A 12064-nucleotide genomic window follows, 5' to 3' on the forward strand; every position below is an offset into this window, starting at 1 on the left:
GTAAAATACGCAGCGAAAAACGTGAGTTGCTACAAAAACGTCTGAAATACACAGCTCCGTATTTTCAGACGTTTTTGGTCACTGCGTGTGAACATACGCATAAAGTGATTCCATTGTATCCGGTATCTCAGGGAAGAGGAAACAGTTTTACTGCAATTGTGGTTTTATCCCACCGCTGTAGAGATGTAGATGGTTATGTAGCCGTATTGCGTCACCCACAGAGGGTGTCGTGCGTAAAGGGGCAACTAAAAGCGCTTGACTTCCGTTGTCATGGCGACCAGTAATTACCAACTCTAAGGCCTAATTTAATCGTCACTCGTCATGTGACTTCTCGTCAGCAGACCGGAAGTGTGGCGTTAATCTCGCGATAATATCTTGCACAACGCTCGGCTGTACTGACGTCGTCGTGCTGTGCGCATATCAGGCCGCGTAGCTTCTGCTGAGTTTCTTCTCTCCTCCTGACTCTCTGAAGCTGGCTCCAATGAGGGAAACAGTTAAGATTTTTATCGGTAACGTGGATGACCGGACCACGCAGGAGGAGCTGAGCGAGCTCTTCGAGAAGTTCGGCACGGTGGTGAGCTGTGCCGTCATGAAGCAATACGCCTTTGTGCACATGCGAGGGACAGACCGCGCTACAAAGGCGATTGAGGAGCTGAACGGCCGGGAGATCAACGGCAAGAAAATGGTAGTTGAGCTGTCCAAGCCCCGGCCGCAGAGCACCTGGAAAATATTTGTAGGCAACGTCGGCACCGACTGCGACTCCGCCGATCTCCGAACCATGTTCGAAACATACGGGAAGGTGTTAAAGTGCGATGTGGTGAAAGGTAATGATGGCGGGTGGACGGCTAGAGATTAGACTAGTAGGTCGTTGCCGTAGAGGGAATGTTAAAATGGCCGCTTGTTGAAATAAAATGGCGGCTGTCATCTCGCTATAATCTCGTTTCTGCGTCCTCTGTTTACAGCCTGTTCTACAGCGGGTTTGGCTTCTTATCCCCTCACTTACAGTATGTCGGCGACAGAGTGCGTGGTATTGTGCTAAACTGTATCTGGAAGGTTCTGAGCATCTTATCCCCGTGTATTGTCAGCTTTGTGGCCTTCTCTGTGCCTGGAAGTAGCCAACTGACTGCCACGTAACTATATACCGGAACCCCTGTTATCAGTGGTAAAGATAGATGTTGGGGTTTCTACTCCATCGAAAGAACATAAATCCGGATTTCGCTGTGATCCCTGATTTGTGGGCGGATCGGCTGGCGTATCATCACAGATTTCTCTCAAACTCTCGAGTGCGTAATACGTATAAATCTTCATTACTGCGATGTGGAAAGCAATGCCGCGTGAAACCGGCCTTATTAGGTTGCGTTTTGCAGTCTGTACTTCTGATAAGCTACTCAGCTAAACTAATGACAAGTTGACAGATGTGGTTTTGTTTTTACAACTCCCATAGACCAAAATTGTGACAAACTTTATAGAGGCTCTGTCACCAGATAAGTGCCCGATCTCCTACATAATGTAATCGGCGCTGTAATGTAGATAAGTGGTTTTTATTTTGAAAAACGATCATTTTTGTATTAAGTTATGAACAATTTTAGATTTATGCAAATTAGTTCTTAATGACCAACTGGGTGTTTTTTAAGTGGGCGTTGTAAAGAGAAGTGTATGACTGATCAATCCGCGTCATACACTTCTCTCCATTCATTCTCTGCATAGCGTGATCTCGGGAGATCACGCTGTGCTGTCACGTACTCCCACATTAACTTTACCGAAGTCTTGAGAGTGAATAGACCTCCAGCCAGGACGCGATGTCTATTCACAATCCCGACACTTTTTGGTAAAAAGTTTCTGTGGGACTTACTCACACAGCATAGCGTGATCTCACGAGATCACGCTGTGTTGTCATCCATGTCCATCTGTACTCGCAGCACAACGTGATCTCGCTGTGCTGTGAGTAAGTCCCACAGAAACTTTACCAAAGTGTCGGGATCGTGAATAGACATAGTTACATAGTTAGTACGGCTGAAAAAAGACACGTCCATCAAGTTCAACCAAGGAAAGGGAAGGAAAAATTTCTACACATAGGAGCTAATATTTTTTTGTTCTAGGAAATTATCGAACCCTTTTTTAACGCTATCTACTGTCCCTGCTGTGACCAGCTCCTGCGGTAGGCTATTCCATAGATTCACAGTTCTCACGGTAAAGAAGGCTTGTCGCCTCTGCAGCTTGAACCTTTTTTTCTCCAGACGGAGGGAGTGCCCCCTTGTTTTTTGAGAGGGTTTTACAAGGAACAGGATTTCACCATATTTTTTGTATGTGCCATTCATATATTTATATAAGTTAATCATGTCCCCCCTTAGTCGTCTTTTTTCAAGGCTAAATAGGTTTAGTTCTTTTAATCTTTCCTCGTAACTTAGATTCTCCATGCCCCTTATTAGCTTCGTTGCTCTTCTTTGTATTTTTTCCAACTCCCGGGCATCCTTTCTATGAACTGGAGCCCAGAACTGAGCTGCATATTCTAGATGAGGCCTCACTAATGCTTTGTAAAGTGGCAATATTACATCCCTGTCCCGCGAGTCCATGCCTCTTTTAATACGAGACAATATCCTGCTGGACTTTGAAGCAGCTGATTGACACTGCATGCTGTTATTTAGTTTATGATTTACAAGTACACCCAGATCCTTCTCAACAAGTGACTCCCCCAGTGTAGCTCCCCCTAGGACATATGATGCATGCAGGTTGTTGGTACCCAGATGCATAACTTTACATTTATCTACATTAAACCTCATTTGCCAAGTGGACGCCCAAACACTCAGTGGGTCCAAATCCGCTTGCAATTCATAAACATCTTCCATAGACTGAACTATATTACATAGCTTGGTGTCATCTGCAAAAATAGAAATAGTGCTATTAATCCCATCCTCTATATCATTAATAAATAAGTTGAATAATAGTGGTCCCAGCACTGAACCCTGGGGTACACCACTTATAACCGGGGACCATTCAGTGTAGGAATCATTGACCACAACTCTCTGGATACGGTCCTTGAGCCAATTCTCAATCCAATTACAAACTATATTTTCTAAACCTATAGTCCTTAATTTACCCATTAGACATCTATGGGGGACAGTGTCAAATGCCTTTGCAAAGTCCAAAAACACTAAATCCACAGCAGCCCCTCTGTCTAGGCTTCTGCTCCCCTCTTCATAAAAACAGATTAGGTTAGTTTGACAACTTCTGTCCTTAGTAAAACCGTGCTGGCTGTCACTTATAATGCTATTTTTTGTCACATAATCCTGTATATAGTCCCTCAATAGCCCCTCAAACATTTTCCCCACGATGGATGTCCACCCATCGCGTCCTGGGTAGAGGTCTATTTACTCTCAAGACACTTCGGTAAAGTTAATGTGGGTGTATGTGACAGCACCGCGTGATCTCACGAGATCACGCTGTGCTGAGTAAAAATGGACATTGGTCAGCGTCATACACTCCTCTTTACAACACTCACTTGGTCATTAAGAACAAATTAGCATAAATCTAAAATTTTCTTATCTACATTACAGCGCCGATCACATTATGTAGGAGATAGGGCACTTATAATGTGGTGACAGACTCTTTAAGGGGTTTTTGAGTGAAGAAATTGAGGGTTCGACTTTGCACTCCCGGCGATTTGCTTACCCTTCATTCCTGTCACTGATATTAGATTAGTTAGGAGATGGGGTATTAATAAACTGGTGACAGATCCTCTAGGAAAATAATTTTTATGATCTCTTCTTGTTATGAAGATAAAACAATCCCTGGGTAACAAATCAGTCAGTTTTTTGTTTTTTTTAAGTTGACCGTCCAAAGTATAACAGTTATATTTACATTATTATTTTTTCTTTTTTTTAATTTATTAACGCTATCTCAGTAGTTGCAAAAAGAAAAGTGGGTACTTGGCCCAGTTCACATCTGCATTAGGGGCCTCCGTCCGAGATCTGTCCAGAAATAATAGCGCAGCATGCTGTGCTATAGATTCTGGTAAACCCGACGAAAGCCGTTAAAGTCAATGGGATTTGATGGTGCCTATGCTGTCTGTTGTACAATGAAACTGGTGCTTACGGAGTTTTCATCCCGCTCCTCTGACGGAGCAGAACAATGGAAATACTGACGCAGGTGTGAACAAGGCCTAATTCATGTGGCTAGCTGTGCCTTCATTTTAGCAGATCGCTTCTATGGAGAGTTTTTCAACAGATCACATGCATTACATAAAATATGGTGAGGGTAAGACAAATGTCTTGACGTTTGCTGTTGGCGCCTGACGTGCTTTAGTTCCTTCCCTTACGGTCCCCCGCTCTACCATTGGTTTCAACTGTAGATGACGTCTATTTTCATATTTATTTATTTTTCCTCCGTTTAATTGCCCAGCCTATGTCATTGTATATAATTCTCGTTTGAATGTTGATCCAGTGGAATTGCCACTTGGGGTCAGGAGGGAATTTTTCCTTTTTAGGTAAAAGTTAAAAAAAAAAAAAAAAAAAAAAAAAGCTTCCTTTGGATAAATAGGAGTGAAACAAAGTTCTATAATTTCTCCCATCCCTTGATTAGACTTGATGGACATGTGTCTTTTTTAACAGTACTATGTAACTAGGATAAAGGGGGGGGGGGGCCCTGATCCAATTAGATCATAACAAACCCGTCAAATGGTTCATAACGGAGCTGTCGTGAACTATGTAAAAACGGAAGCCTAAGGCTCTGTTTACATCTGCGCCGTGGCTTCCGTTTTTAACAGAAGCAACAACACTATGGCGGATCTGTTGTACAATAGGTTCCATTGTTTAAAAGACAAGGAGAGCATTTCATGCAGCTCCATTCCTCCCGTCAAGTATGATGCAAATTCCAAATGGAGCCTTGGACGCAAATGTAAACCGAAGCGAATTCTTTTCAAACCGTAGTTACAAGACAAATAAAGATAGTCTTTGGTCGTATTATTTTTTTTTTCTCAGTCTGTACAAGAATCGCTAGATGTAACTTTATCCAATAGGCACTGCACTTTAAAGAGGCTCTCGCGAGATCAAACTTGCTGTCATTAAGGGCCTGTTCACATCACCATTCGCTTTCCGTTCCGGAGTTCCGTCGGAGGTTTCCGTTTGGTGAACCCCGCAACGGAAAGTGAAACCACAGCTTCCGTTTCAGTCACCATTGATATCAATAGTGACGGAAACATCGCTACGGGTTTCCGTTCGTCACCATTCCGGCAGGTTTCCGGTTTTCCGACGGAATCAATAGCTGAGTCGACTGCGCTATTGATTCCGTCGGAAAGCTGGAAACCTGCTGGAATGGCGACGAATGGAAACCATTAGCGATATTTCCTTCACCATTGATATCAATGGTGACTGAAACGGAAGCTGTGGTTTCACTTTCCGTTGCGGGGTTCTCCCGACGGAACCCTGGAACGGAAAGCGAACAGTGATGTGAACCGGCCCGAAGTCCCACACAAACGTCCTGGCTGGAAGCGATGTCTAGTTACTCTCAAGACACTTCAGTAACGTTAATGTGTGAGTGACAGCACATCGTGATCTCGTAAGATCACTATGTGCGGAGTACATGAATGGAGAGAAGTGTGTGACGCTGGTAGGTCAGCGTCATACACTTCTCTCCACAACGCCCGATTGGTCAAAAGCAACGCCCAGTTGGGTATTAAAGTCATTAGCATAAATCTAAAGTGGGTCATAACTTGGTCAAAATCGATCTAAATTTCTGATTTCTAAATAAAAACCACTGTTATCTACATTACAGCGCCGATCACATTATGTAGGAGACGGCACTTATAATGTGATGACAGAGCCTCTTTAAACCAACTTTGTGTAAATCAATAGTACAAGTGGGTATAAGAAACGTAATCTATCTTATTAGAGTAAAATACCCCTTTCTCTGCTTATTAGGCTCCTTTTCCCACCCTTCCTCCTAAGGCCTTATTCACACGAGCATGTCCAATTTGCTCTGCAAAAAACTGTTTTTCATCCAATGAATGTCCTTCTGGTTTCCATGTGTCATCTGTTTTTCTGCTCTACAAGAACTTCTTGGTTTCCCTCTTTTTTTTCTTTTCTTCCCCCTCTGTATATCTTAACTGGACCGTAAAAAACACTGTACACGGATGCCGTCCCCAAAACCAGACCAAAATGCTGCATTCTGTGAGGTTCTCACAATGGACACATGCGTCGTTGAAAGAACCCAGATGTCTGAATGCCCTATTGACGTGTATGAGTCAGTGTATTGTCCGTTGATGAGGAATGCGTTTGTGTGAATAAGGCCTTTCTTGGAGTTCACACGTAGTTCTTTGACGCGGAAACCGTGCTAAAAAACATCCGAAACCGCCTCCCATTGATCTTAATGGGAGGCGGAGGCTGTTTTTTCCCGTGAGTGGTAAAGACCGCTTGCGGGAAAAATAAGTGACATTCCCCATCTTCGGGTGTTCCCGTCTGACCTTCCATTGACATCAATGGGAGGCAGAGAGCCTCAATGGCCATGGCCTAAAAACGCAGCAAACACTCCTGAAGGAATTTTGAGGCAGATTTTTTCCGCCTGCAAAAAAAACTGTGTGAATAGGGCCTTACTGTTCACTCACTCTGAATTGAGTGCTTTTTCTGTCTTCTCAAGACCAGACAGATTAACAACTCAATGAAACATCAGGTTACAGCTGCCCATAAAAGTCCATGGAGAGGGGGAGGAGGTAGCATAGAGAGAAAGACAGATGCTGCAGCAGCTTCTGGTAAGCAGTATATTTCACCCCCCTGCTGGACATATGAAGATATATAGATAGTGTTACGCAGTATGTTCTCTTCTGCATTGTATGGCAGACATGATAGCAGTTAGGCTCCACCCACTAGTATAGGGAAAAGTAAGAATTAGGCCTCGTTCACATCTGCGTTGGAGGCTCTGTTATGTGCCTGTCGCAGAGCCAGCCGAAATTTCCAGAAACAATAGCTCAGCATGCTGCGCTATTGTTTCCGGTAAAACCACAGACACCTTGGCGGAACCCATTAAAATCTATGGGTTCTGCCAGTTGTGTCCGCGATGCAACCAAATCAGTGTGTCCGGTATTTTTTGTTAATCTGCTCCTAGGACAGAGCAACGGGAATATAGAACGCAGGTGTGAACGTAGCCTTAGAGAGAGAGCCTGCTGTGGGGACAACTGCTGAAAAAAATTGCAGAATAAGAGTCATAATGGCCAGAAATAGTCTTATTCCTCATGTACACACGACTGCTTATTCTGAAGTCACCTGAAACGACAGGTACATTTTAACATACTTGCGTGTCAGTGTAGGAAATGAAAATCTGACGATTTGGCGCTAAGAGATTGTTCACTTTAAGGTATTACATTAGAATTTGTGATAAAGCATTGTATTTACATTTTCTGAATAGCCCACTGATCTATGGCCTATGACATACACTTAAAAATATTACGATATAGGTATTTAACAATTTCTTAAAGATGTATAACATATTTTTTTTTCCCCCCTCTCCTTGTATGCTACTTCATCAGAGTATGCGTTCGTTCACATGGAAAAAGAAAGTGACGCTAGGGAAGCTATCAACAAACTGAATGGCAGAGATATAAGAGGCAAACGGATTAACGTGGAGATGTCCAATAAAGCTCATAGGCCTATGAGCAGTAATGGTAGCTCTCATAGCGGTCGCTCACGTAGGTCTCATGAATACCGAGATGCACCACAGAGCCGCTCTGAGACACATAACCGCAGGAAAGCAACTGAAGCGACTCACCCATCCTATTCACAGAAATCGCCATATGAACGTTACGGTGGAGATTCTGCGCGACATGATGCCTATGACAGCAGAGTGCGTCCACCTTCCCCTACGTACTACACGCGAGACAGGAGTCCCCTGCGGAGGTCGCCCACAAAATCGTACTATGAGGGAGCAATGACCTCCGCTGCACTTGCATCAAAATATCGTTCTCCAACCTCAGACTATAGTTCGTTGACATCCGCCTATCAGGTTCAGACAACTCCGTCATTGTCGTCTGCCTTTAGTAGCCAGACATCCGCGTTGTCTTCTGCCTATGCTAGCCGAGCCCCTACCGCTGGAAATCAGGCAGGATATGAGAGCCAGCCCTCTGCCTATGGTGTAGAAACTACTTTATATAGTTCCCAGACATCTGCAGCTTATCGGCCTCAAGTACCCGCTCTAACTTCAGGATATGCTACAGAGATTCCCTCAATGGCGTCGTCCTACAGCACTCAGACTGCAGCCAACCCTTATGGAGCCGTTTCTACCACTACCCCCTATGCGCCGCCGTCTGCACTGGGTAATGCTTATCGTCCACCCCAGAGTTCTGCCTATGATCCCTCACAAATCTCAGGTCTTGGAACTCAGCCTGCTTATTCATCTCTATCGGCTACAAATAATGCGCCCATGTACGAGCGCACCTGTCTTTCACCACCACGAAGCGCCGCTGACAGCTTCAAGAAAACTGCAAACGTTTATAAAAGGTAAGTAGCTAAAAGCTATATGTGCACAAACTTGACCGAGTTCGCTATGCTGTGTCGAAAGCACCATTTCTCCCCTCTTTGGGTCTTGTGTATCAAAAATGTGTCCTTTTTGCTTATAGCTTATAGGGAATCCGCATTCAGTTGTGTGTTTTTTAAACAAGGACTGGATAAATCTTTGCAAGGTTAAGAAACCAGCTACAGAGTTAGGAGCCAGCAATGACATACCGTAGGTCTGGGTTCATGCTCAAACTGAATGGCCTTCCAAGTCATTTGAAGTGTTGCTCCTCCTGTACACAGAATACAGCTCTCCCTTATTAGAGTAGTGTCAACCTACCGTCTAGTAGTGAACGTTGCGTCCCCCACTCCCCCCAATAGTCAAAGCAGGCCATCCCTTCCTTAGAAAACATTTAACAGCAAGCTTCCCCTAGATGACTCTCTACCAGCCCCCTCCACTATCGGTAGTTACAGAAGGGTGTCTTCTCTGCCGCTAATGCAAGGCCTTCTCTAGCTGCTCCCCTGATGTACTCTCCTCCAGCAGGCTCCAGTGATGCGCCCTCTGCTGGCAGGAAGCTACATACAGGGTATTCTCATGATATGTGGTACATGGAATACAACAACTGAAAAATAAGTGAGAAACGGGATGACGATATATTAGAGATACTAAAGGTGTTCTTTTGTGTGTATCCATTGCAGTGTTTAGATATAGTATCTAGCAGCCAAAAACGTGTTACATCAGTGATGTTTGCGAATAACTAAGAGATAAGTGCTTTGTCAGTATCTAAATGCTAATATGCAGCTTTCAATAAGTCTCAGGATCTTGCTAGTCTTTGAGTGTCTTGTTTATGTTTCAGGGGTAATATTTAGAGGAGTATTACCAACTCTGGGGCTCGCACCCATCTTCTGAACCCCTCCCACATGGAGAGTAGGTCGCCACCGCATTCTGGCGAAGTGTGAATGAAGAGGTGGCCAGGATTCAGCCAAGCTCACTGTTCTACAATATTTTCGGAACTCTCATAGAAATGAATAGAAGGCTTACGGAAACGGAAGCACAGCGAGCTCGGCTGTCGCCGTTAACTCCAATTTTTACTTTTATGGGAGTTCAGGAAACCGCGTATCACTGTGAGCCTGGCTGTTTTCTTAATCCTGGCCACATCTAAATTCCCTTTTTCTCTAAATGCAGTGGCTATCTCACCAAGCGGGTCAAGGGACCCTGGTTCGGGAGATAGGTGCTGTGAATATTCCATAAATCTCTAAGATGGGAATACCCCTTTAAGTAATTATCATGAGGGGGTGGGTATATCATGAGAGCAATTGGTTATTTCATGTTGGCCTCTGCTTTCAGTTAGTAAATGTAATTCACTGCAAGAAAATTTGGCTTTTGTTATCAGCCCCCTTACATAAAGGAGTCCGAAGGGGCCATATCTTATTTCACCATGTTCCTGTGCTGCACCGTCAGATCGCAGATAGCAATTTTTATGTAGGTAACCTTGTTTATGTACACACATTAACTAGTAACTGATCAATGTAGACTTAGGCCGGGGCTACACGCAGAATTTGTGGTGAGATTTATTAAGCTCTAACTTAAGCGTAGTAAAAAAAACAAACTGTTGTATTCAACTTTGTGCACTCCTGTGGATTCTATCTGCCAATCGATGAAAAGTTTAAGCGTTTACTGCGTACAAGTGGTCCCTGAAGTAACTATATTAATTGGTTCCCGGATGACTATTGGAAATTAGAAATATTGTAACTTGGGACCGTAAAACTAGTATTCTGGTTCTGAATCCACTAAAACGTCAACCAAAAATAAGAAAAGATTAAGCGGTTTATAAATATAGATAGAGCAAATCCTTACGGAGCTCTGCGGGAAGCTCTATGATGAGGACAGGAGCTTCTTCAGTGTACCAGAAAAATAAAGTGGGTTTGCCCTCACCTGGTGTCCAAAGGTGCAACTCCTCGCGGCACAGGTAAAGAGCAGTACAGGACATTCAGTACTGTAAGGCGGCGCTACTAGACCACCAATCTGTGCATACACTTCAGTGATACAGGTGTTTTACCAGTAAAATGCCCATGCTAAATGTCTGGTTCTTCCAGCTAATTAGATATGCCGCAGATCCGGACTGTCCGGCATTGCATGTTGAATGTGGTTTCAAGTAACAATCACCCAGGGGAGGCCATTGTATGTTGAAAATATTGTAACCTGATGACAATGTAACTTAAAGTACAAATGGTCCCTCATCGTTGAGTTTAATACTGCCCAGGAAACATCTTTTGCCAGGTCTAGGAGCATTCTCCAACAGTTAAGGGGGTTTTACACTGGGCGATTATCGTGCAGACGAGCGTTCATATAACGCTCGTTGCTGATAATTGCCCTGTGTAAAAAGGGGCAGCGATCAGCAGATAAACGAGCAAATGGAGTAACGACCGCTCGTCCCCATCCATAGCTCTGTGTCAGGGGAACAAACGAGCGCTGATCAAAGATGTCTCGCTGCATCGGCAGAGTGTTGGCTGGTGTAAAAGGGCCTTAAGGCTACATTCGGACGAATGTATCCAACCTCGGATGTGAAAAGATGCAAAAAAAATTTCCACCACCGAGGTGCACCTGTGCAGGACGCAGTATCGCGCATCCCCTAGAGTCTGGAGGGATTCGTGAAGCACCAAATAAAAATAGGACATGTCCTATTTTTTTCACGGACCCTTCACATGCTTCGTTGAAATAACAGTCATGTGAACGTCCCCATTGAAGTACATGCGTCCGTGTGATGTATATCCTCGTCTGAATGAGTCTTTAGGAGTAAGGTGAGGAATTATTACACTAACACTGGCAGCATCACAATATGGCATGGGGTCAGGAGCTCAGCCCGCACCATATCCGGTGGGTGACTTATGTTTCATACAGCTGACATCCGCCTACATTATCTCCGATCCTCGCCATTTAACGCCTCAGGTGCCACAATCAATAGCGACCACGACATCTGAGTGCTTAGACAAAAGGGAGAGGGCTGAATTTTTCCGCCGATCGCCTCTCCCATTATAAAATCGCAGGTTGACGATTTGTTTGCAATTGCAGCTGAAGGCCTAGTGATGAGGGCCTCTGGGTTTACCTTCTGTGTCCTACTATTAGGGCTTAATGGTAGAGCACAGAAAAAGGCAATACATAGGCTTTGCAGTGTATTGCCTGAATGATCTATAAGTGTATGATAGTTAACTAGGGCGACTAAAAAAAATGTCATAAAAAGAAAATGTATAACTGGTATCGCCGTGTCCGTTTAAAGTTCGAACTATTCAATTGGCTGCCAAATGCAGGCAATAAAGGGAGAAAATTCTGGTCACTTAAAACTAAAGTGTTAATTGTACGCTGTAAACCCCACCTAGTAGTGGTGCAAGCAGAAAGAAATCTATCGTTAAACTTTGTTTATACAGGGAATTTGGAGGTCTGTTAGAAGATATTAATTTCAATAACTGCAAATATGCGTAAAAACTTTTTGCCACATAATTTTGGACCTATTTAGACCAAAAAATGTTCAGACCGATATTTACTCGAAAAATAACGCAACACCAGTAACTTGACAGCTGCTGTGTTC

General features: G+C 43.9%; 1 protein-coding gene across 3 annotated transcripts in view; it reads left to right on the forward strand.

Annotated features, from left to right (window-relative positions):
- The first annotated feature begins 297 nt into the window (after positions 1–297).
- The window catches only part of LOC142660680 (RNA-binding protein 14-like), a 50143-nt gene continuing 38376 nt past the window's right edge, over positions 298–12064 (forward strand). Inside the window, exons 1-2 of one of the 3 annotated variants that reach the window (XM_075837422.1) lie at positions 298–824; positions 7517–8483. In XM_075837422.1, the coding sequence (XP_075693537.1) occupies positions 482–824; positions 7517–8483 (1310 nt within the window). In that variant the 5' untranslated portion in view covers positions 298–481. The remainder of the gene's footprint in view (positions 825–7516; positions 8484–12064) is intronic. The other 2 variants (XM_075837421.1, XM_075837423.1) reach the window with 2 other exon arrangements.

This window comes from Rhinoderma darwinii, chromosome 9 (assembly GCF_050947455.1).
Source record: "Rhinoderma darwinii isolate aRhiDar2 chromosome 9, aRhiDar2.hap1, whole genome shotgun sequence".
Classification (NCBI taxonomy): Eukaryota; Metazoa; Chordata; class Amphibia; order Anura; family Rhinodermatidae; genus Rhinoderma; species Rhinoderma darwinii.